Raw genomic sequence first — 27,500 nt, 5'->3', positions numbered from 1 at the left:
CACTCACACGCACACTCACTCACACGCACACTCACTCTCTCACACTCACTCTCTCATACACTCACTCACACGCACACTCACACACTCACTCACTCCCACAGACTCACTCACACACTCACACACACTCACACACACCCACTCACTCACTCACCCACACACACACTCACTCTCTCACACTCACGCACACTCACTCACTCACACACACACTCACTCACTCACTCACTCACGCACACTCACTCACACATTCACTCACACTCCCTCACTCACTCCCTCACACTCACTAACTCACACACACTCACTCACTCACACACACACTCACTCAAACGCACACTCACTAACTCACTCACACACACACTCACTCACACGCACACTCACTCACTCGCACACTCACTCTCTCACACTCACTCTCTCACACACTCACTCACACGCACACTCACACACTCCCTCACTCACACACTCACTCACTCACCCACTCTCTCACACTCTCACACTCACTCACACTCACTAACTCATTCACACGCACACTCACTCACACGCACACTCACTCTCTCACACTCACTCTCTCACACACTCACTCACACGCACACTCACACACTCACTCACTCCCACAGACTCACTCACACACTCACTAACTCACTCGCACACTCACACACACACCCACACACCCACACACTCACTCACTCACTCACACACACACACACACACACACTCTCTCTCTCACACACACACACACACACACACTTTCTCTCGCACACTCTCACTAACTCACTCGCACACTCACACCCACACACCCACACACACACTCACTCACTCACTCACACTGACTCACACACACACACACTTTCTCTCACACACTCACTCGCTCACACACTCACTAACTCACTCGCACACTCACACCCACACACACACACACTCACTCACTCACTCACACTGACTCACTCACACACTCATTAACTCACTCGCACACTCACACACACACCCACACACTCACACACACACACTCACTCACTCACTCACTCACACTCTCTCTCTCTCTCACTCACACACACAGACACACACACACACACACACTTTCACTCGCACACACACACACTCACTCACTCACACACACACACACACACACACACACACACTCACTCACTCACACTCACACACACTCACTCACTCTCTCACACTCACTCACACGCACACTCACTCACACAGACTCACTCACACACTCACTAACTCGCTCGCACTCTCACACACACACCCAAACACCCACACACACACACTCGCTCACTCACACACACACACTCTCTCTCTCTCTCACACACACACACACACACACACACACACACACACACACACACACACACGCACGCACACACACACACACTCACTCACTCTCACTGAGGAGGGACGTCTTGCTGAGATCAAAGCCTCACAACAGTGGAACATTAGATTTCATTACAGCTCACACACACACACACTTCTGAAGAAGTCAGTGAGAACAGCAGCTCGAGCGACACACTTTTATTCTGCCCTTCAAAGAGCTCACTCCTCGAGGCGAGAATGATCCAAAACAAACCCAACAGACAAACGCTTCATATTAGAGCTGTGGACCACAGAAGCTCCAGGGGACGTCATCATCGCCGGCTACAAATCCCATAGCTTTGGCTTGTTGTTTTTATTCAAATTTGTACAATTAATATTTTGTACAATCACCATGCAATTGATTTTAGCAATTTTTATTTCATTATGATCGAGAACCTGCTCTATGCATATTTGCAAAAGCTTGGACAATGCATTACAACTACTCACAATGTAGAGATAAATATGATCAATATAAATCTGTTGAGAGTTTAAATGACTTTCAGTAGCTTGTTCACTAATACTGTCTGTGCAGTCCTCTTTGTGCCTCCATGAGAAAATCTCTAGACTTCATTAAATAGCTTGTGGTCGTTATAAAATAAAATAAAATACGTAAAATAAAATTGTATTAAATAATGAAAAAAATTCCAAAATATTAAATAACATTTATGCCAGAATGTTTTGTGATTGTAAAAAAATAAAGCATAATAAAGCTAAATAAAGTGATATGAAGGAAATTAAATAATAAAAAGTTAAATAAAGGAATAAAACACAAAATAGCATTTTAAAAACAGTTGTGCCAGTACGGAGAATATTTTCTAATAATAAAACAAAATTATAAAATAATCAAGTCAAATAAAAAATAAAAAATTACAAAACCTCCAATAAAATAAAATAATAAATAAATAAGTAAATAGAAATGAAAAAATATAATTTTTTTTAATAAACACTTGTGCCAGTTTTGTGGTAGAAAAATAAAATTATATATATATATATAAAAACAGTATAAATATATATATCAATAAATATAAAAAGGTTTTAGAAACACATGTGCCAGTACTGATAATTTTTTGTGGTTGAACTACAAAACTACAAAATGAAAAAAATGCGCCAATAATGAGTGTTTCAGACTTAAATTGACTATAATAAATGTCAGTCACTCTCAGCCCTTCGGTTGAAATAACTGATCTGAAATCATGGGGTAAAGTTGACAACGCATGTCAAACTGAAGCTCCGAACTGATGCTTCGCTTCTCTGGTCCCTGTGAGGAAGATACGGCGGACTGTAAAGAGCCATTAGAGTGGGTTATAGAGAGCGTTTGAAGACTAAACTCTCCCTGGACAATAAGAGACACTCACACAATCCTGAAACTGCCACGGGCTCTTCAAACAGCATTTGACTGAATCAACTTGACAGTAAATCAACTGTGCTTATAAAGCTCCGCGCTGACACACACTCTCTGATGTGACCAGACTGTCACGAGGCCAGTGAATACCCTTTTGTCTCAGCAATGAAGGAAAATATGATTTTTTGTTCATAATAGGCACATCTGAAGTCCAATTGTGCCATTTGAAAGGGCCGTTTTCACGCTTGAAGATAAAAGCAGGTTAAAACTGACAGAAACGGGCCCTTTGAACTGCCTTATACTTATTCTCATCATAATGGCTTTGATACGAGAGTCCGAGACAGTTCGAGAGCATTAACTGGTTCTTACCTTAAAGCCCAGACTGCTGTTCATGGAGCCGAACTCTGGAGAACCGGGATTTTCACACGTCGTCCGATGCGGTTCTGCGGAAAAATCAGGATTACATCGTCATTATCATCTCCCACAGTGTTATATTCATAATCGGGTTAGAAAAAGCTGATGTAATGGTAGTGAACCACAGAAGGTGGTCATAATATTCACATCATAGATCAAAGCTGGAGTGGATTTTTAAAAAAAACTGGCAGCCAGAATTTTACAGTAAAAAAATACAGTAGCAATATTTTATGTTTTTTAATGGATTGAACTTAAATTTATATACTGCTGTTCAAATGATTTAGGTTTTTTTTTTTAAGGAATGAATACTATAATTTAGTGCTGTGTGATTAATCGTAATTGATTTTTTATTTTTATTTTGGCTTCCAATGATTATAAAAGCAATATAATCGGACAGTGTAACAGTATATTGGATCTGTGCATTCGCTCTTAAAGTGACAGCATCCTAATAAACCGGATTTTCTTACATTATTTAACATAGCATTTTTTTTGCTGATGTATTGATAATAGTGAAATTTCACTGATATTTAAAATTACATCTATCGTGAAATACATGAAGACTTTATTTCGATAATCATTTTAAAAAATCGTAAATTTTACACTGTAAATTATAAGACAACGTTCTATTTCACAGTATTTTATTGTAAAATGACATAAAATGTCCCACTAAATTTATTAATTACTCACATTATAAGAGAACTTCCGGTTTACCAATTAAGCGGTTTTTACTGTAGCATTTCTTTCCCCATTAACCCTATGGGGTGCGTTTTACTTGATTTTTTTCACATAGCAGCAAAATAGACTTAATACTCCGTCATTTCTGGTCATACAAACTTAAGAAATATGAAAAAATAAACTGTTATATGTCTACTTTTTTATGTGTCCACTTACAATCGAAGTAAAACATTGTGCTTTTGTAAAATAAAGAAAATAAACGGTGTGCTTTCTGGCTCTCCGTCTCCGTGAACTTTTTTTCTGGAGCACGTCTCTAAACTTAAATAAAAATCAGCGAATACTATTCACCCAGGCATGAGCTATACAGGTCCTTCTCCAAAAATTAGCATATTGTGATAAAGTTCATTATTTTCCATAATGTAATGATAAAAAGTAAACTTTCATATATTTTAGATTCATTGCACACCAACTGAAATATTTCAGGTCTTTTATTGTTTTAATACTGATCATTTTGGCATACAGCTCATGAAAACCCAAAATTCCTATCTCAAAAAATTTGCATATCATGAAAAGGGTCTCTAAACGAGCTATTAACCTAATCATCTGAATCAACTAATTAACTCTAAACACCTGCAAAAGATTCCTGAGGCTTTTAAAAACTCCCAGCCTTTTTCATTACTCAAAACCGGAATCATGGGTAAGACTGCCGACCTGACTGCTGTCCAGAAGGCCATCATTGACACCCTCAAGCAAGAGGGTAAGACACAGAAAGATATTTCTGAACAAATAGGCTGTTCCCAGAGTGCTGTATCAAGACACCTCAGTGGGAAGTCTGTGGGAAGGAAAAAGTGTGGCAAAAAACGCTGCACAACGAGAAGAGGTGACCGGACCCTGAGGAAGATTGTGGAGAAGGACCGATTCCAGACCTTGGGGAACCTGCGGAAGCAGTGGACTGAGTCTGGAGTAGAAACATCCAGAGCCACCGTGCACAGGCGTGTGCAGGAAATGGGCTACAGGTGCCGCATTCCCCAGGTCAAGCCACTTTTGAACCAGAAACAGCGGCAGAAGTGCCTGACCTGGGCTACAGAGAAGCAGCACTGGACTGTTGCTCAGTGGTCCAAAGTACTTTTTTCGGATGAAAGCAAATTTTGCATGTCATTCGGAAATCAAGTTGCCAGAGTCTGGAGGAAGACTGGGGAGAAGGAATTGCCAAAATGCCTGAAGTCCAGTGTCAAGTACCCACAGTCAGTGATGGTCTGGGGTGCCATGTCAGCTGCTGGTGTTGGTCCACTGTGTTTTATCAAGGGCAGGGTCAATGCAGCTAGCTATCAGGAGATTTTGGAGCACTTCATGCTTCCATCTGCTGAAAAGCTTTATGGAGATGAAGATTTCATTTTTCAGCACGACCTGGCACCTGCTCACAGTGCCAAAACCACTGGTAAATGGTTTACTGACCATGGTATGACTGTGCTCAATTGGCCTGCCAACTCTCCTGACCTGAACCCCATAGAGAATCTGTGGGATATTGTGAAGAGAAAGTTGAGAGACGCAAGACCCAACACTCTGGATGAGCTTAAGGCCGCTATCGAAGCATCCTGGGCCTCCATAACACCTCAGCAGTGCCACAGGCTGATTGCCTCCATGCCACGCCGCATTGAAACAGTCATTTCTGCAAAAGGATTCCCGACCAAGTATTGAGTGCATAACTGAACATAATTATTTGAAGGTTTACTTTTTTTGTATTAAAAACACTTATTTTATTGGTCGGTTGAAATATGCTAATTTTTTGAGATAGGAATTTTGGGTTTTCATGAGCTGTATGCCAAAATCATCAGTATTAAAACAATAAAACACCTGAAATATTTCAGTTGGTGTGCAATGAATCTAAAATATATGAAAGATTAATTTTTATCATTACATTATGGAAAATAATGAACTTTATCACAATATGCTAATTTTTTGAAAAGGACCTGTATATCTTTATAATCATTTAAGTGTGTACTTTTAAATTATCTAATTCAAAACTAAAACAAATATTCTCTGATTATGTTCTCATTATCGTTTTCGCAGCTCATTATTCTGCTAATGTGACACGCCCAAGGAGAGCGCACGCTATTCAAACGCAAATGATCTGAGGCAACACATGCAAACGTGTCGACGCCCACATCAACTCGATAAACACACTAAGTTTAATCAGATTAATGTACTATGTCGTTTTGCGAGGCTAAGAGGAATAATCCTGAGACATTTACCTCAGAAGTGCTGGTTTCACTTCGAGGAGCAACGGATTCAGCTGAGGATTAATAGTACATTTTTTATTCTTATATGCTTTGTTCTAATCACGATTTGGATTAGTGTCAGTAAACCGCAAAAAGACTGTTTACACTGAACATGTTTTGCTGAAGTGTTTTTTCTTTAATTGCCAATGCACCTTTTTACACCACAGACTGAACAACATGAAGCATTGCTTGGTAACTGGTTGAGCTAAACTGGTATTATCTAATTGTGTAGTTACATTTAACAGCTGACAGATATTCAACATAATTCAGTGTAATATCAACTGATTTTATAACTCTGAGTTCTTGTCACATATATGAGTGTTTGACCAGTAAAGGTAACGCACCTATGCAGTGTGGGTCACATATATGAGTGTTTGACCAGTAAAGGTAACGCACCTATGCAGTGTGGGTCACATATATGAGTGTTTGACCAGTAAAGGTAACGCACCTATGCAGTGTGTGATACATATATGAGTGTTTGACCAGTAAAGGTAACGCACCTATGCAGTGTGGGTCACATATATGAGTGTTTGACCAGTAAAGGTAACGCACCTATGCAGTGTGTGATACATATATGAGTGTTTGACCAGTAAAGGTAACGCACCTATGCAGTGTGGGTGACATATATGAGTGTTTGATCAGTAAAGGTATCGCACCTATGCAGTGTGGGACACATATATGAGTGTTTGATCAGTAAAGGTAACGCACCTATGCAGTGTGGGTCACATATATGAGTGTTTGACCAGTAAAGGTAACGCACCTATGCAGTGTGGGTCACATATATGAGTGTTTGATCAGTAAAGGTAACACACCTATGCGATGTGGGACACATATATGAGTGTTTGATCAGTAAAGGTATCGCACCTATGCAGTGTGGGATACATATATGAGTGTTTGATCAGTAAAGGTAACGCACCTATGCAGTGTGGGATACATATATGAGTGTTTGACCAGTAAAGGTAACGCACCTATGCAGTGTGGGTCACATATATGAGTGTTTGACCAGTAAAGGTAACGCACCTATGCAGTGTGGGATACATATATGAGTGTTTGACCAGTAAAGATAACGCACCTATGCAGTGTGTGATACATATATGAGTGTTTGACCAGTAAAGGTAACGCACCTATGCAGTGTGTGATACATATATGAGTGTTTGACAAGTAAAGATAACGCACCTATGCAGTGTGTGATACATATATGAGTGTTTGACCAGTAAAGGTAACGCACCTATGCAGTGTGGGTCACATATATGAGTGTTTGACCAGTAAAGATAACGCACCTATGCAGTGTGGGTCACATATATGAGTGTTTGACCAGTAAAGGTAACGCACCTATGCAGTGTGGGTCACATATATGAGTGTTTGACCAGTAAAGATAACGCACCTATGCAGTGTGGGATACATATATGAGTGTTTGACCAGTAAAGATAACGCACCTATGCAGTGTGTGATACATATATGAGTGTTTGACCAGTAAAGGTAACGCACCTATGCAGTGTGGGTCACATATATGAGTGTTTGACCAGTAAAGATAACGCACCTATGCAGTGTGGGTCACATATATGAGTGTTTGACCAGTAAAGATAACGCACCTATGCAGTGTGGGATACATATATGAGTGTTTGATCAGTAAAGGTAACACACCTATGCAGTGTGGGATACACATATGAGTGTTTGACCAGTAAAGGTAACGCACCTATGCAGTGTGGGTCACATATATGAGTGTTTGACCAGTAAAGATAACGCACCTATGCAGTGTGTGATACATATATGAGTGTTTGACCAGTAAAGGTAACGCACCTATGCAATGTGGGTCACATATATGAGTGTTTGACCAGTAAAGGTAACGCACCTATGCAGTGTGGGCCACATATATGAGTGTTTGACCAGTAAAGGTAACGCACCTATGCAGTGTGGGATACATGTATGAGTGTTTGATCAGTAAAGGTAACGCACCTATGCAGTGTGGGTCACATATATGAGTGTTTGACCAGTAAAGGTAACGCACCTATGCAGTGTGGGTCACATATATGAGTGTTTGATCAGTAAAGGTATCGCACCTATGCAATGTGGGACACATATATGAGTGTTTGATCAGTAAAGGTATCGCACCTATGCAGTGTGGGATACATATATGAGTGTTTGATCAGTAAAGGTAACGCACCTATGCAATGTGGGACACATATATGAGTGTTTGACCAGTAAAGGTATCGCACCTATGCAGTGTGGGATACATATATGAGTGTTTGATCAGTAAAGGTAACGCACCTATGCAGTGTGGGATACATATATGAGTGTTTGATCAGTAAAGGTAACGCACCTAAGCAGTGTGGGTCCCATATATGAGTGTCTGACCAGTAAAGGTAACGCACCTATGCAGTGTGTGATACATATATGAGTGTTTGACCAGTAAAGATAACGCACCTATGCAGTGTGGGTCACATATATGAGTGTTTGACCAGTAAAGATAACGCACCTATGCAGTGTGTGATACATATATGAGTGTTTGACCAGTAAAGATAACGCACCTATGCAGTGTGTGATACATATATGAGTGTTTGACCAGTAAAGGTAACGCACCTATGAAGTGTGGGATACATATATGAGTGTTTGATCAGTAAAGGTATCGCGCCTATGCAGTGTGGGTAACATATATGAGTGTTTCATCAGTAAAGGTATCGCACCTATGCAGTGTGGGATACATATATGAGTGTTTGACCAGTAAAGGTAACGCACCTATGCAGTGTGGGTCACATATATGAGTGTTTGACCAGTAAAGATAACGCACCTATGCAGTGTGTGATACATATATGAGTGTTTGACCAGTAAAGGTAACGCACCTATGCAGTGTGGGTCACATATATGAGTGTTTGACCAGTAAAGATAACGCACCTATGCAGTGTGGGATACATATATGAGTGTTTGATCAGTAAAGGTGACACACCTATGCAGTGTGGGATACATATATGAGTGTTTGATCAGTAAAGGTATCGCACCTATGCAATGTGGGACACATATATGAGTGTTTGATCAGTAAAGGTATCGCACCTATGCAGTGTGGGATACATATATGAGTGTTTGATCAGTAAAGGTAACGCACCTATGCAATGTGGGACACATATATGAGTGTTTGATCAGTAAAGGTATCGCACCTATGCAGTGTGGGATACATATATGAGTGTTTGATCAGTAAAGGTAACGCACCTATGCAGTGTGGGATACATATATGAGTGTTTGATCAGTAAAGGTAACGCACCTAAGCAGTGTGGGTCCCATATATGAGTGTCTGACCAGTAAAGGTAACGCACCTATGCAGTGTGTGATACATATATGAGTGTTTGACCAGTAAAGATAACGCACCTATGCAGTGTGGGTCACATATATGAGTGTTTGACAAGTAAAGATAACGCACCTATGCAGTGTGTGATACATATATGAGTGTTTGACCAGTAAAGATAACGCACCTATGCAGTGTGTGATACATATATGAGTGTTTGACCAGTAAAGGTAACGCACCTATGCAGTGTGGGATACATATATGAGTGTTTGATCAGTAAAGGTAACGCACCTATGCAGTGTGGGTCACAAATATGAGTGTTTGACCAGTAAAGGTAACGCACCTATGCAGTGTGGGTCACATATATGAGTGTTTGATCAGTAAAGGTATCGCACCTATGCAATATGGGACACATATATGAGTGTTTGATCAGTAAAGGTATCGCACCTATGCAGTGTGGGATACATATATGAGTGTTTGATCAGTAAAGGTAACGCACCTATGCAGTGTGGGATACATATATGAGTGTTTGATCAGTAAAGGTAACGCACCTATGCAGTGTGGGATACATATATGAGTGTTTGATCAGTAAAGGTAACGCACCTATGCAGTGTGGGATACATATATGAGTGTTTGATCAGTAAAGGTATCGCACCTATGCAGTGTGGGATACATATATGAGTGTTTGATCAGTAAAGGTAACGCACCTATGCAGTGTGGGATACATATATGAGTGTCTGACCAGTAAAGGTAACGCACCTATGCAGTGTGTGATACATATATGAGTGTTTGACCAGTAAAGATAACACACCTATGCAGTGTGGGTCACATATATGAGTGTTTGACCAGTAAAGATAACGCACCTATGCAGTGTGTGATACATATATGAGTGTTTGACCAGTAAAGATAACGCACCTATGCAGTGTGTGATACATATATGAGTGTTTGACCAGTAACGGTAACGCACCTATGAAGTGTGGGATACATATATGAGTGTTTGATCAGTAAAGGTATCGCGCCTATGCAGTGTGGGTCACATATATGAGTGTTTGACCATTGAAGGAAAAGCACCTATGCAGTGTGGGTCACATATATGAGTGTTTGATCCGTAAAGGTATCGCACCTATGCAGTGTGGGTCACATATATGAGTGTTTGACCAGTAAAGGTAACGCACCTATGCAGTGTGGGATACATATATGAGTGTTTGATCAGAAAAGGTATCGCACCTATGCAGTTTGGGACACATATATGAGTGTTTGACCAGTAAAGGTAACGCACCTATGCAGTTTGGGTCACATATATGAGTGTTTGACCATTGAAGGAAACGCACCTATGCAGTGTGGGACACATATATGAGTGTTTGATCAGTAAAGGTATCGCACCTATGCAGTGTGGGTCACATATATGAGTGTTTGACCAGTAAAGGTAACGCACCTATGCAGTGTGGGATACATATATGAGTGTTTGATCAGAAAAGGTATCGCACCTATGCAGTTTGGGACACATATATGAGTGTTTGACCAGTAAAGGTAACGCACCTATGCAGTGTGGGTCACATATATGAGTGTTTGACCAGTAAAGGTAACGCACCTATGCAGTGTGGGATACATATATGAGTGTTTGATCAGAAAAGGTATCGCACCTATGCAGTGTGGGACACATATATGAGTGTTTGACCAGTAAAGGTAACGCACCTATGCAGTGTGGGACACATATATGAGAGTTTGATCAGTAAAGGTAACGCACCTATGCAGTGTGGGACACATATATGAGTGTTTGATCAGAAAAGGTATCGCACCTATGCAGTGTGGGACACATATATGAGTGTTTGACCAGTAAAGGTAACGCACCTATGCAGTGTGGGATACATATATGAGTGTTTGATCAGTAAAGGTAACGCACCTATGCAGTGTGGGACACATATATGAGTGTTTGATCAGTAAAGGTAACACACCTATGCAGTGTGGGACACATATATGAGTGTTTGATCAGTAAAGGTAACGCACCTATGCAGTGTGGGACACATATATGAGTGTTTGATCAGAAAAGGTATCGCACCTATGCAGTGTGGGACACATATATGAGTGTTTGACCAGTAAAGGTAACGCACCTATGCAGTGTGGGTCACATATATGAGTGTTTGATCAGTAAAGGTAACGCACCTATGCAGTGTGGGACACATATATGAGTGTTTGATCAGTAAAGGTAACGCACCTATGCAGTGTGGGTCACATATATGAGTGTTTGATCAGTAAAGGTAACGCACCTATGCAGTATGGGTCACATATATGAGTGTTTGATCAGTAAAGGTAACGCACCTATGCAGTGTGGGTCACATATATGAGTGTTTTATCAGTAAAGGTAACGCACCTATGCATTGTGGGTCACATATATGAGTGTTTGATCAGAAAAGGTATCGCACCTATGCAGTGTGGGACACATATATGAGTGTTTGACCAGTAAAGGTAACGCACCTATGCAGTGTGGGATACATATATGAGTGTTTGATCAGTAAAGGTAACGCACCTATGCAGTGTGGGACACATATATGAGTGTTTGATCAGTAAAGGTAACACACCTATGCAGTGTGGGACACATATATGAGTGTTTGATCAGTAAAGGTAACGCACCTATGCAGTGTGGGACACATATATGAGTGTTTGATCAGAAAAGGTATCGCACCTATGCAGTGTGGGACACATATATGAGTGTTTGACCAGTAAAGGTAACGCACCTATGCAGTGTGGGTCACATATATGAGTGGTTGATCAGTAAAGGTAACGCACCTATGCAGTGTGGGACACATATATGAGTGTTTGATCAGTAAAGGTAACGCACCTATGCAGTGTGGGTCACATATATGAGTGTTTGATCAGTAAAGGTAACGCACCTATGCAGTGTGGGTCACATATATGAGTGTTTGATCAGTAAAGGTAACGCACCTATGCAGTGTGGGTCACATATATGAGTGTTTTATCAGTAAAGGTAACGCACCTATGCAGTGTGGGTCACATATATGAGTGTTTGATCAGTAAAGGTAACGCACCTATGCAGTGTGGGTCACATATATGAGTGTTTAATCAGTAAAGGTAACGCACCTATGCAGTGTGGGTCACATATATGAGTGTTTGATCAGTAAAGGTAACGCACCTATGCAGTGTGGGACACATATATGAGTGTTTGACCAGTAAAGGTAACGCACCTATGCAGTGTGGGTCACATATATGAGTGTTTGACCAGTAAAGGTATCGCACCTATGCAGTGTGGGACACATATATGAGTGTTTGATCAGTAAAGGTAACGCACCTATGCAGTGTGGGTCACATATATGAGTGTTTGATCAGTAAAGGTAACGCACCTATGCAGTGTGGGACACATATATGAGTGATTGACCAGTAAAGGTAACGCACCTATGCAGTGTGGGTCACATGAGTGTTTGACCAGTAAAGGTAACGCACCTATGCAGTGTGGGACACATATATGAGTGTTTGACCAGTAAAGGTAACGCACCTATGCAGTGTGGGATACATATATGAGGGTTTGACCAGTAAAGGTAACGCACCTATGCAGTGTGGGTCACATATATGAGTGTTTGACCAGTAAAGGTAACGCACCTATGCAGTGTGGGATACATATATGAGTGTTTGACCAGTAAAGGTAACGCACCTATGCAGTGTGGGTCACATATATGAGTGTTTGACCAGTAAAGATAACGCACCTATGCAGTGTGTGATACATATATGAGTGTTTGACCAGTAAAGGTAACGCACCTATGCAATGTGGGTCACATATATGAGTGTTTGACCAGTAAAGGTAACGCACCTATGCAGTGTGGGCCACATATATGAGTGTTTGACCAGTAAAGGTAACGCAGCTATGCAGTGTGGGATACATATATGAGTGTTTGATCAGTAAAGGTAACGCACCTATGCAGTGTGGGTCACATATATGAGTGTTTGACCAGTAAAGGTAACGCACCTATGCAGTGTGGGTCACATATATGAGTGTTTGATCAGTAAAGGTATCGCACCTATGCAGTGTGGGACACATATATGAGTGTTTGATCAGTAAAGGTATCGCACCTATGCAGTGTGGGATACATATATGAGTGTTTGATCAGTAAAGGTAACGCACCTATGCAGTGTGGGTCACATATATGAGTGTTTGACCAGTAAAGGTAACACACCTATGCAGTGTGGGATACATATATGAGTGTTTGACCAGTAAAGGTAACGCACCTATGCAGTGTGGGTCACATATATGAGTGTTTGACCAGTAAAGATAACGCACCTATGCAGTGTGTGATACATATATGAGTGTTTGACCAGTAAAGGTAACGCACCTATGCAATGTGGGTCACATATATGAGTGTTTGACCAGTAAAGGTAACGCACCTATGCAGTGTGGGCCACATATATGAGTGTTTGACCAGTAAAGGTAACGCACCTATGCAGTGTGGGATACATATATGAGTGTTTGATCAGTAAAGGTAACGCACCTATGCAGTGTGGGTCACATATATGAGTGTTTGACCAGTAAAGGTAACGCACCTATGCAGTGTGGGTCACATATATGAGTGTTTGATCAGTAAAGGTATCGCACCTATGCAATGTGGGACACATATATGAGTGTTTGATCAGTAAAGGTATCGCACCTATGCAGTGTGGGATACATATATGAGTGTTTGATCAGTAAAGGTAACGCACCTATGCAATGTGGGACACATATATGAGTGTTTGATCAGTAAAGGTATCGCACCTATGCAGTGTGGGATACATATATGAGTGTTTGATCAGTAAAGGTAACGCACCTATGCAGTGTGGGATACATATATGAGTGTTTGATCAGTAAAGGTAACGCACCTAAGCAGTGTGGGTCCCATATATGAGTGTCTGACCAGTAAAGGTAACGCACCTATGCAGTGTGTGATACATATATGAGTGTTTGACCAGTAAAGATAACGCACCTATGCAGTGTGGGTCACATATATGAGTGTTTGACCAGTAAAGATAACGCACCTATGCAGTGTGTGATACATATATGAGTGTTTGACCAGTAAAGATAACGCACCTATGCAGTGTGTGATACATATATGAGTGTTTGACCAGTAAAGGTAACGCACCTATGAAGTGTGGGATACATATATGAGTGTTTGATCAGTAAAGGTATCGCGCCTATGCAGTGTGGGTCACATATATGAGCGTTTGACCATTGAAGGAAACGCACCTATGCAGTGTGGGTCACATATATGAGTGTTTCATCAGTAAAGGTATCGCACCTATGCAGTGTGGGTCACATATATGAGTGTTTGACCAGTAAAGGTAACGCACCTATGCAGTGTGGGTCACATATATGAGTGTTTGACCAGTAAAGGTAACGCACCTATGCAGTGTGGGTCACATATATGAGTGTTTGATCAGAAAAGGTATTGCACCTATGCAGTGTGGGACACATATATGAGTATTTGACCAGTAAAGGTAACGCACCTATGCAGTGTGGGTCACATATATGAGTGTTTGACCAGTAAAGGTAACGCACCTATGCAGTGTGGGATACATATATGAGTGTTTGATCAGAAAAGGTATCGCACCTATGCAGTGTGGGACACATATATGATTGTTTGACCAGTAAAGGTAACGCACCTATGCAGTGTGGGACACATATATGAGTGTTTGATCAGTAAAGGTAATGCACCTATGCAGTGTGGGACACATATATGAGTGTTTGATCAGAAAAGGTATCGCACCTATGCAGTGTGGGACACATATATGAGTGTTTGACCAGTAAAGGTAACGCACCTATGCAGTGTGGGATACATATATGAGTGTTTGATCAGTAAAGGTAACACACCTATGCAGTGTGGGACACATATATGAGTGTTTGATCAGTAAAGGTAACGCACCTATGCAGTGTGGGACACATATATGAGTGTTTGATCAGTAAAGGTAACGCACCTATGCAGTGTGGGACACATAAATGAGTGTTTTATCAGTAAAGGTAACGCACCTATGCAGTGTGGGTCACATATATGAGTGTTTGACCAGTAAAGGTAACGCACCTATGCAGTGTGGGACACATATATGAGTGTTTGATCAGTAAAGGTAACGCACCTATGCAGTGTGGGACACATAAATGAGTGTTTTATCAGTAAAGGTAACGCACCTATGCAGTGTGGGTCACATATATGAGTGTTTGACCAGTAAAGGTAACGCACCTATGCAGTGTGGGCCACATATATGAGTGTTTGACCAGTAAAGGTAACGCACCTATGCAGTGTGGGATACATATATGAGTGTTTGATCAGTAAAGGTAACGCACCTATGCAGTGTGGGTCACGAATATGAGTGTTTGACCAGTAAAGGTAACGCACCTATGCAGTGTGGGTCACATATATGAGTGTTTGATCAGTAAAGGTATCGCACCTATGCAATGTGGGACACATATATGAGTGTTTGATCAGTAAAGGTATCGCACCTATGCAGTGTGGGATACATATATGAGTGTTTGATCAGTAAAGGTAACGCACCTATGCAGTGTGGGATACATATATGAGTGTTTGATCAGTAAAGGTAACGCACCTAAGCAGTGTGGGTCCCATATATGAGTGTCTGACCAGTAAAGGTAACGCACCTATGCAGTGTGTGATACATATATGAGTGTTTGACCAGTAAAGATAACGCACCTATGCAGTGTGGGTCACATATATGAGTGTTTGACCAGTAAAGATAACGCACCTATGCAGTGTGTGATACATATATGAGTGTTTGACCAGTAAAGGTAACGCACCTATGCAATGTGGGTCACATATATGAGTGTTTGATCAGTAAAGGTAACGCACCTATGCAATGTGGGTCACATATATGAGTGTTTGACCAGTAAAGGTAACGCACCTATGCAATGTGGGTCACATATATGAGTGTTTGACCAGTAAAGGTAACGCACCTATGCAATGTGGGTCACATATATGAGTGTTTGATCAGTAAAGGTAACGCACCTATGCAGTGTGTGATACATATATGAGTGTTTGACCAGTAAAGATAACGCACCTATGCAGTGTGGGTCACATATATGAGTGTTTGACCAGTAAAGATAACGCACCTATGCAGTGTGTGATACATATATGAGTGTTTGACCAGTAAAGATAACGCACCTATGCAGTGTGTGATACATATATGAGTGTTTGACCAGTAAAGGTAACGCACCTATGAAGTGTGGGATACATATATGAGTGTTTGATCAGTAAAGGTATCGCGCCTATGCAGTGTGGGTCACATATATGAGTGTTTGACCATTGAAGGAAACGCACCTATGCAGTGTGGGTCACATATATGAGTGTTTGTGTAGTAAAGGTATCGCACCTATGCAGTGTGGGTCACATATATGAGTGTTTGTGTAGTAAAGGTATCGCACCTATGCAGTGTGGGTCACATATATGAGTGTTTGACCAGTAAAGGTAACGCACCTATGCAGTGTGGGATACATATATGAGTGTTTGATCAGAAAAGGTATCGCACCTATGCAGTTTGGGACACATATATGAGTGTTTGACCAGTAAAGGTAACGCACCTATGCAGTGTGGGTCACATATATGAGTGTTTGACCATTGAAGGAAACGCACCTATGCAGTGTGGGACACATATATGAGTGTTTGATCAGTAAAGGTATCGCACGTATGCAGTGTGGGTCACATATATGAGTGTTTGACCAGTAAAGGTAACGCACCTATGCACTGTGGGATACATATATGAGTGTTTGATCAGAAAAGGTATCGCACCTATGCAGTTTGGGACACATATATGAGTGTTTGACCAGTAAAGGTAACGCACCTATGCAGTGTGGGTCACATATATGAGTGTTTGACCAGTAAAGGTAACGCACCTATGCAGTGTGGGATACATATATGAGTGTTTGATCAGAAAAGGTATCGCACCTATGCAGTGTGGGACACATATATGAGTGTTTGACCAGTAAAGGTAACGCACCTATGCAGTGTGGGACACATATATGAGAGTTTGATCAGTAAAGGTAACGCACCTATGCAGTGTGGGACACATATATGAGTGTTTGATCAGAAAAGGTATCGCACCTATGCAGTGTGGGACACATATATGAGTGTTTGACCAGTAAAGGTAACGCACCTATGCAGTGTGGGACACATATATGAGTGTTTGATCAGTAAAGGTAACGCACCTATGCAGTGTGGGACACATATATGAGTGTTTGACCAGTAAAGGTATCGCACCTATGCAGTGTGGGATACATATATGAGTGTTTGATCAGTAAAGGTAACGCACCAATGCAGTGTGGGACACATATATGAGTGTTTGATCAGTAAAGGTAACACACCTATGCAGTGTGGGACACATATATGAGTGTTTGATCAGTAAAGGTATCGCACCTATGCAGTGTGGGACACATATATGAGAGTTTGATCAGTAAAGGTAACGCACCTATGCAGTGTGGGACACATATATGAGTGTTTGATCAGTAAAGGTAACGCACCTATGCAGTGTGGGACACATAAATGAGTGTTTTATCAGTAAAGGTAACGCACCTATGCAGTGTGGGTCACATATATGAGTGTTTGACCAGTAAAGGTAACGCACCTATGCAGTGTGGGCCACATATATGAGTGTTTGACCAGTAAAGGTAACGCACCTATGCAGTGTGGGATACATATATGAGTGTTTGATCAGTAAAGGTAACGCACCTATGCAGTGTGGGTCACGAATATGAGTGTTTGACCAGTAAAGGTAACGCACCTATGCAGTGTGGGTCACATATATGAGTGTTTGATCAGTAAAGGTATCGCACCTATGCAATGTGGGACACATATATGAGTGTTTGATCAGTAAAGGTATCGCACCTATGCAGTGTGGGATACATATATGAGTGTTTGATCAGTAAAGGTAACGCACCTATGCAGTGTGGGATACATATATGAGTGTTTGATCAGTAAAGGTAACGCACCTAAGCAGTGTGGGTCCCATATATGAGTGTCTGACCAGTAAAGGTAACGCACCTATGCAGTGTGTGATACATATATGAGTGTTTGACCAGTAAAGATAACGCACCTATGCAGTGTGGGTCACATATATGAGTGTTTGACCAGTAAAGATAACGCACCTATGCAGTGTGTGATACATATATGAGTGTTTGACCAGTAAAGGTAACGCACCTATGCAATGTGGGTCACATATATGAGTGTTTGATCAGTAAAGGTAACGCACCTATGCAATGTGGGTCACATATATGAGTGTTTGACCAGTAAAGGTAACGCACCTATGCAATGTGGGTCACATATATGAGTGTTTGACCAGTAAAGGTAACGCACCTATGCAATGTGGGTCACATATATGAGTGTTTGATCAGTAAAGGTAACGCACCTATGCAGTGTGTGATACATATATGAGTGTTTGACCAGTAAAGATAACGCACCTATGCAGTGTGGGTCACATATATGAGTGTTTGACCAGTAAAGATAACGCACCTATGCAGTGTGTGATACATATATGAGTGTTTGACCAGTAAAGATAACGCACCTATGCAGTGTGTGATACATATATGAGTGTTTGACCAGTAAAGGTAACGCACCTATGAAGTGTGGGATACATATATGAGTGTTTGATCAGTAAAGGTATCGCGCCTATGCAGTGTGGGTCACATATATGAGTGTTTGACCATTGAAGGAAACGCACCTATGCAGTGTGGGTCACATATATGAGTGTTTGTGTAGTAAAGGTATCGCACCTATGCAGTGTGGGTCACATATATGAGTGTTTGTGTAGTAAAGGTATCGCACCTATGCAGTGTGGGTCACATATATGAGTGTTTGACCAGTAAAGGTAACGCACCTATGCAGTGTGGGATACATATATGAGTGTTTGATCAGAAAAGGTATCGCACCTATGCAGTTTGGGACACATATATGAGTGTTTGACCAGTAAAGGTAACGCACCTATGCAGTGTGGGTCACATATATGAGTGTTTGACCATTGAAGGAAACGCACCTATGCAGTGTGGGACACATATATGAGTGTTTGATCAGTAAAGGTATCGCACGTATGCAGTGTGGGTCACATATATGAGTGTTTGACCAGTAAAGGTAACGCACCTATGCACTGTGGGATACATATATGAGTGTTTGATCAGAAAAGGTATCGCACCTATGCAGTTTGGGACACATATATGAGTGTTTGACCAGTAAAGGTAACGCACCTATGCAGTGTGGGTCACATATATGAGTGTTTGACCAGTAAAGGTAACGCACCTATGCAGTGTGGGATACATATATGAGTGTTTGATCAGAAAAGGTATCGCACCTATGCAGTGTGGGACACATATATGAGTGTTTGACCAGTAAAGGTAACGCACCTATGCAGTGTGGGACACATATATGAGAGTTTGATCAGTAAAGGTAACGCACCTATGCAGTGTGGGACACATATATGAGTGTTTGATCAGAAAAGGTATCGCACCTATGCAGTGTGGGACACATATATGAGTGTTTGACCAGTAAAGGTAACGCACCTATGCAGTGTGGGACACATATATGAGTGTTTGATCAGTAAAGGTAACGCACCTATGCAGTGTGGGACACATATATGAGTGTTTGACCAGTAAAGGTATCGCACCTATGCAGTGTGGGATACATATATGAGTGTTTGATCAGTAAAGGTAACGCACCAATGCAGTGTGGGACACATATATGAGTGTTTGATCAGTAAAGGTAACACACCTATGCAGTGTGGGACACATATATGAGTGTTTGATCAGTAAAGGTAACGCACCTATGCAGTGTGGGACACATATATGAGTGTTTGATCAGAATAGGTATCGCACCTATGCAGTGTGGGACACATATATGAGTGTTTGACCAGTAAAGGTAACGCAACTATGCAGTGTGGGTCACATATATGAGTGTTTGATCAGTAAAGGTAACGCACCTATGCAGTGTGGGACACATATATGAGTGTTTGATCAGTAAAGGTAACGCACCTATGCAGTGTGGGACACATATATGAGTGTTTGATCAGTAAAGGTAACGCACCTATGCAGTGTGGGTCACATATATGAGTTTTTGATCAGTAAAGGTAACGCACCTATGCAGTGTGGGTCACATATATGAGTGTTTGATCAGTAAAGGTAACGCACCTATGCAGTGTGGGTCACATATATGAGTGTTTTATCAGTAAAGGTAACGCACCTATGCAGTGTGGGACACATAAATGAGTGTTTGACCAGTAAAGGTAACGCACCTATGCAGTGTGGGTCACATATATGAGTGTTTGATCAGTAAAGGTAACGCACCTATGCAGTGTGGGACACATATGTGAGTGTTTTATCAGTAAAGGTAACGCACCTATGCAGTGTGGGTCACATATATGAGTGTTTGATCAGTAAAGGTAACGCACCTATGCAGTGTGGGTCACATATATGAGTGTTTGACCAGTAAAGGTAACGCACCTATGCAGTGTGGGACACATATATGAGAGTTTGATCAGTAAAGGTAACGCACCTATGCAGTGTGGGACACATATATGAGTGTTTGATCAGAAAAGGTATCGCACCTATGCAGTGTGGGACACATATATGAGTGTTTGACCAGTAAAGGTAACGCACCTATGCAGTGTGGGACACATATATGAGAGTTTGATCAGTAAAGGTAACGCACCTATGCAGTGTGGGACACATATATGAGTGTTTGATCAGAAAAGGTATCGCACCTATGCAGTGTGGGACACATATATGAGTGTTTGACCAGTAAAGGTAACGCACCTATGCAGTGTGGGATACATATATGAGTGTTTGATCAGTAAAGGTAACGCACCAATGCAGTGTGGGACACATATATGAGTGTTTGATCAGTAAAGGTAACGCACCTATGCAGTGTGGGACACATATATGAGTGTTTGATCAGAATAGGTATCGCACCTATGCAGTGTGGGACACATATATGAGTGTTTGACCAGTAAAGGTAACGCAACTATGCAGTGTGGGTCACATATATGAGTGTTTGATCAGTAAAGGTAACGCACCTATGCAGTGTGGGACACATATATGAGTGTTTGATCAGTAAAGGTAACGCACCTATGCAGTGTGGGACACATATATGAGTGTTTGATCAGTAAAGGTAACGCACCTATGCAGTGTGGGTCACATATATGAGTTTTTGATCAGTAAAGGTAACGCACCTATGCAGTGTGGGTCACATATATGAGTGTTTGATCAGTAAAGGTAACGCACCTATGCAGTGTGGGTCACATATATGAGTGTTTGATCAGTAAAGGTAACGCACCTATGCAGTGTGGGACACATATATGAGTGTTTGACCAGTAAAGGTAACGCACCTATGCAGTGTGGGTCACATATATGAGTGTTTGATCAGTAAAGGTAACGCACCTATGCAGTGTGGGACACATATATGAGTGTTTGATCAGTAAAGGTAACGCACCTATGCAGTGTGGGACACATATATGAGTGTTTGACCAGTAAAGGTAACGCACCTATGCAGTGTGGGTCACATATATGAGTGTTTGATCACCTATGCAGCGCGGTTGCGAGCCGCTCCAGGTGGCGTCTGACTGGCAGGTGCGTGTCGATGAGCCCACCAGTAGATAGGGGGCGCTACAGCTGAAGAACACCTCGGCTCTGAAGATGAAGCTCTGACCCTCTCGTGTGGCGTGGGCCGGGACGCCCGGGTCACCGCAGAACTTCGCTGTGAACATACAACAATCATTTACAGACCATTTCCATCATGCAAATCGACTTTTCACGTGTAATACGTTCGTTGAGGAATAATGCTGATTTTATCAAATGGAAAATCTGCCAACATTAAAGAAAACAGATTCAAATGTGAGTTTACACTCTTAAATAGCCATTTATGAATGTCATCTCGACCAGGATTATTATCTTTAACGAAAATTAGAAACTATTAAAACATTTCTGTTACTATAAATAAAGACATTTTGCTAATTGAAAAACGTAATATCCCAAATTAAAACTTAAACGTAAAAATGTTAGGTACATTTCCCCTCTGAATAATAATAATAATAATAATATATGTATATATAAACAAATTAATTTGACGTATCACACAAAAAATTGCTAAAACGAGCGAAAATGAAACTGGAAATATGAATGAGAGAAAATATTAAATATTAATAACAACTATAATAGTATAGAATATAAATTATACTATAATAGCACTATTTATTTTTCAATTGTTAATATATAATTTAAAAGGTAACTGGCTCATTTTTGGATTTAATTTTAACTTTAAGCAGCCAGTTTATGTTTAATGCAAGGTAAGTATTATCTAACCATGAATTCTATTTCTGATTATTTCTTCCCAGATAATGCTTTTCTTCTGAAACGCACATGTCTGACCCGTCACCGCTGCTGGCCAGGAAAATCTGATCTGTAACTTTATTTTCTGAATGATTTATCAGCGCGTAACCCGACCTGACCCACAAAACAAACTTCTGAGGTGAACCACTCAGAGATACATGCTCTGAGACAGCAAGAGGAAGAGTCAATTATTAAACAGGCAGGTTTAATAATACCTGCGTATGATTTGAAAAACTCGCCGACCCTTTCATTCTCACATTTTGAACTCAAGAGCTCATTTTCCACAATCTCAGAAGTTACACAGCAGTTTGATTTTATAATGTTATTGCAAGAGTCTCTTCTGCTCACCAAGGCTGTGTTTATTTGTTAATACAGTAAAATACAGTAAAAATTGTGACATATTATTAAAATTTAAAACAGCTGCTTTGTATGTGAATATATAGTAAATTTATTCCTGTGATCAAAGCTGAATTTTCAGCATCATTACTCCAGTCTTCAGTGTCACATGATCCTTCAGAAATCACTATAATATGATGATTTGATGCTCAAGAAACATTTATGATTATTATCAGTGTTGAAAACAGTTTTTATTGATTCATATTTTTATTGATTCATATTTTTTGTGGAAACCGTGATAACCAACCACTTAAAAGTTTGGGGTACTTAACATTTTATTTTTTTATTTTGAAATTTAAATTATATATTAACAATTGAACCATTATTAAAAATTGAGCACCAACAACGATTTATAATATTTGAACATCTGAAGGATCATGTGACTCTGAAAACTGGAGTAATAATGCTGAAAATTCTCAGGAATAAATTACACTTTAATACATATTCACATAAAAACAGTTGTTTTAAATCATAATAATATTTCACAGTTTTTACTGTATTTTTGATCTTACCGACCCCGATCTTTTAAACAGTATTTAGATGCAATAGACTCTAAAATAAAGATTAACAGCTAGACGTTAACTGGCACACTTTGGTTTCGCAATGTAGAAAAGAAAGAAGCACGTCTGAGAGCGTATTAGATATGACAGACCACAAATTAAATCTATTTCCACATCTGATATGTCATGATTTCAGCAGGGCAAAAGTGTTTGACATAAATTGCAGCAGAGCTCTGCAGGCTTCATGGTATTTAAAGATCAGAAGTGGAGCGTTGAGTTTCAGCGGAGGTCGCTCTCTTGAATGAGAATCAGAGTAATTATCCCTCTTTAAAACCCAAGCGCAGGGTTAAAGGACTCTGACATGCTGTGATGTATAATTCACAGATGGGAAACCTGAGTTCACTGGCTTTAAGTGTGACCACTGCAGACACACAGATAATCACATGAAGCACAGCCACAGTATGACAGCGTTTAACACACGTCAGCTCCATTAAAGCGCTTTAAACAACAGTCGTGAGGATCATCGTGCAGTTCATCGACTGGCCACTAGAGACCGGCTGCAAAAGAGAGTCAATCCCATAAACCCTCTTGTTAAAATACCCAACTTTACAGCAGAAAAAACATGTTTACAGTCTGGTGCAAAAAGTGGTTTTGGTCTATATAGCTAATTTTATCCTTCATGACGACTGTGAGGGGGAGATGGGGGGGGGGTATTTTTTATAACTCATCCGTTTAAATTATATTAAGCTTTAAAGTTCTGCATAATTAAGGGCGTGGCCACTTGAGTGACAGGTGGATTGCTGCTGATGTCACTGCTAGCCGTTTGTCTGTTAGCGTCACATCACCTCAGCTAATCCGCCTCGCTGCACATGTTCGTTTATCCGGGAGTGACGCTGCCAAGATGGCGGCGGCCGGCTCCGCCCACTTTGGGCTTCAAAAACGCTCTTCAGAAACACTACGTGTGACATCAGCGACACTACGGACATATTTATTTACAGTCTATGGATAAAACACATTTTCCACACGCTACCTGAAGGACAATCTGCTCTTCACGAGTGTTTTCAAAATATGTGATTTTTATCATTTATGCTCATTTATAAATATCACTTAAAAATATCACTGCATGACATAAATATCAAAGCAAGTAGGATTTATTTTTAAGGTGCGCTGTGTAGTTTTTAGCCACATCTAGTGGTGAGGTTGTGAATCACACCCAACAGAAGTTACAGTGGCCGACAGGAAGTGATGTCGTCGTCTGAGACAGCAGAGAGTAGCTAGTTAATCATGAGGTTTCTTTACAAAGATGAATCAAGAAATTAGGTTTACTTAATTATTCAGTAAAACGATGTGTTATTGCGAATATTACTGTCACTTGTTCATCATTGTGTCAGTGTTTTATTCGCTGACTTTAGCAGCTTCTTTACACGAAGAACAACATAGCGACGAAACACGTTTGTCCGTTCAGGGCCACCGTAGAAACATGTGGATGTAAGGAGACCCGCGGTGTGTGTAGACAGAAACAGCTTATTCTAAGGTAATAAAAACATAACGGTTCATTATGTAAGGTCTTTATACACCACTGAAAACATAGTTATGTATATGATATTGCATTCAGATCCTCCTAAATATTACACAATGCACCTTCACTGTAAAAAATAAACGCTGTGGCTGCCAGAATAATTCAGTAAAAAATACTTTCAAAATGTAAACATATTTACAGAATGACCTGTAAATTTAGTTTTGAACTGTTTAAAAAAAATTGCAAAAAATAAATAAAATAAATGTTGATACAGTACCACTCAAAAGTGTGTGTGTATTTAAAAAAAAAAAAAATTTGTAAATAATTTAAATTAATACTTCTATTCAGCAAGGATGCATTAAATTGATCAAAAGTCATAGTATTGATATTTAAAACGTCACAAAAGGTTTATTTCAAATAAATGCTGAACTTTATATTAATGAATGGAATCCTCAAAAAAATATTACATTTGTTAATAATTGAGGACCAATAATAGTTGATAATAGGGGTGTAATGATACACAAAATTGACGGTTTATTTTTCCCACGGTTTTGACGTCTCGGTTCGGTTTAGAAAGCTAAAATTGCTTCTTTTCTTTTTTTTAAAACAGTGGTTTAATGAAAAAATCGTTTTTGTCTTTAAATTAATTCAATTACAAGTAAACGTTTCACAAGGATTAAAAATAAATCTGCTAAATCTGTAAACTATATAGGGAGCCGCACATTACTATAACATTAAAGGTTGTAGCCTAGACTTTTAACCTAAATTCAGATGCTATTTATTTTTTAGATATAATAATCAACACACAACACATTGTATGAAAACATGTAAACTGAATATAAGGCAGTTTTTGCATTAACTTGTGTTTTACTCTAATTTGTTATTGAAATATAATACTTTACACAGTTGTCATTTTCATGAAAGATATTTTAAACATACATTAAATAATCAAGATATCATTAACAGGTTAAGTAAAATATAATATATAGGCTAACATGGTGCATTTATTTAGTGCAAGAGTTCATTTATAGGAACCAAAGTTGTGGACACTGAATCACTAGCCTGTTGAGGTAGATATAATGCTAGTGACAAGCTATGCTGTTTTATTGACGTCTTTCCGCTGCTGAAACACTGAGCGATTACACGAGTTATGATGCCTTTCGTAAGTATACTGCATCTTTCAACATACAGTAAAGAGCGCCAAATCGCCATTTATTGTTTGAATTTCGTGATCAAATAGACAGAATTTGAAAGATAATCGGGGTAGCAGAGGGGGGCGGGGCCGGGGTAGCAGGGGGCTGGGCGGGGCCAGGGTAGCAGGGGGCGGGGCCGGGGTAGCAGGGGGCGGGGCGGGGCCGGGGTAGCAGGGGGCGGGGCGGGGCCGGGGTAGCAGGGGGCAGGGCGGGGCCGGGGTAGCAGAGGGGGGCGGGGCCGGGGTAGCAGGGGGCTGGGCGGGGCCAGGGTAGCAGGGGGCGGGGCCGGGGTAGCAGGGGGCGGGGCGGGGCCGGGGTAGCAGGGGGCGGGGCGGGGCCGGGGTAGCAGGGGGCAGGGCGGGGCCGGGGTAGCAGAGGGGGGCGGGGCCGGGGTAGCAGGGGGCGGGGCGGGGCCGGGGTAGCAGGGGGCGGGGCCGGGGTAGCAGGGGGCAGGGCGGGGCCGGGGTAGCAGAGGGGGGCGGGGCCGGGGTAGCAGGGTGCTGGGCGGGGCCAGGGTAGCAGGGGGCGGGGCGGGGCGTGTTCGGTGCGCAATGAGAGTATCGAGTATCGCGATTCGAACCGTGTGTTCTGTATCGCGGTTTTTCGGTTCGGTTCGAATATCGTTACACCCCTAATTGATAAAGATTCATTATTACAGTATATATTTCCCAATATGTAGTAACAGAACTTCCTGTTGACCAGGTTTTCACTGTCGCTTTTTTACATCTGAAATTCACTTTTGTTTTACAGTAGAGAACAAACACACTTTGCACACATGAATACTGATTTAAGGCATTTTCACTTTGACTCGGTGTGTTTTTTGCATATAAAGTGAGATGGATAACGATACAAACATCCACAACGTACAAACTCTTCACCGTTACATATTCCGCAAGCAACGGCGGGCCAAACGTGGCTCTGCGACAACACAATCTGCGATGCATGGAGACCATTCTCATCTGACTGCGGTTTCTTCTCTTTCTTTCACAGAAAACATTATTTCAACAGCTCTAGGCTAGAGCAAGTTATGCATAATAATCAGACGTGGAGGACCCAGTCAGGCCCGTGTGTCAGAGAAAACTTCCTTGATGAATAATACAATGCTTTGGAGAAGCAGCAAACACACAACAGAAGCACATCTGAATTCTGGCATTAAATATATCCATTACATATAATATTCAGCGCTTTCTATGAATACGAT

General features: G+C 40.9%; 1 protein-coding gene across 1 annotated transcript in view; it reads right to left on the bottom strand.

Moving 5' to 3' along the window:
* csmd3a (CUB and Sushi multiple domains 3a) overlaps positions 1-27,500 on the bottom strand; it is a 307,148-nt gene that overhangs the window by 23,346 nt on the left and 256,302 nt on the right. The window contains exons 55-56 of the mRNA XM_077229908.1: positions 21,886-22,059; positions 3,065-3,138 (exon numbers count right to left, since the gene is read on the bottom strand). Of these exons, the coding sequence (XP_077086023.1) occupies positions 3,065-3,138; positions 21,886-22,059 (248 nt within the window). The remainder of the gene's footprint in view (positions 1-3,064; positions 3,139-21,885; positions 22,060-27,500) is intronic.

This window comes from Siphateles boraxobius, unplaced genomic scaffold, assembly GCF_051911475.1.
Source record: "Siphateles boraxobius isolate OS27281-9 unplaced genomic scaffold, OSU_SipBor_1 137, whole genome shotgun sequence".
Lineage (NCBI taxonomy): Eukaryota > Metazoa > Chordata > Actinopteri > Cypriniformes > Leuciscidae > Siphateles > Siphateles boraxobius.
The sequence above is the reverse complement of the archived record's forward strand: the minus strand, read 5'-3'. Positions and strand labels throughout refer to the sequence as shown.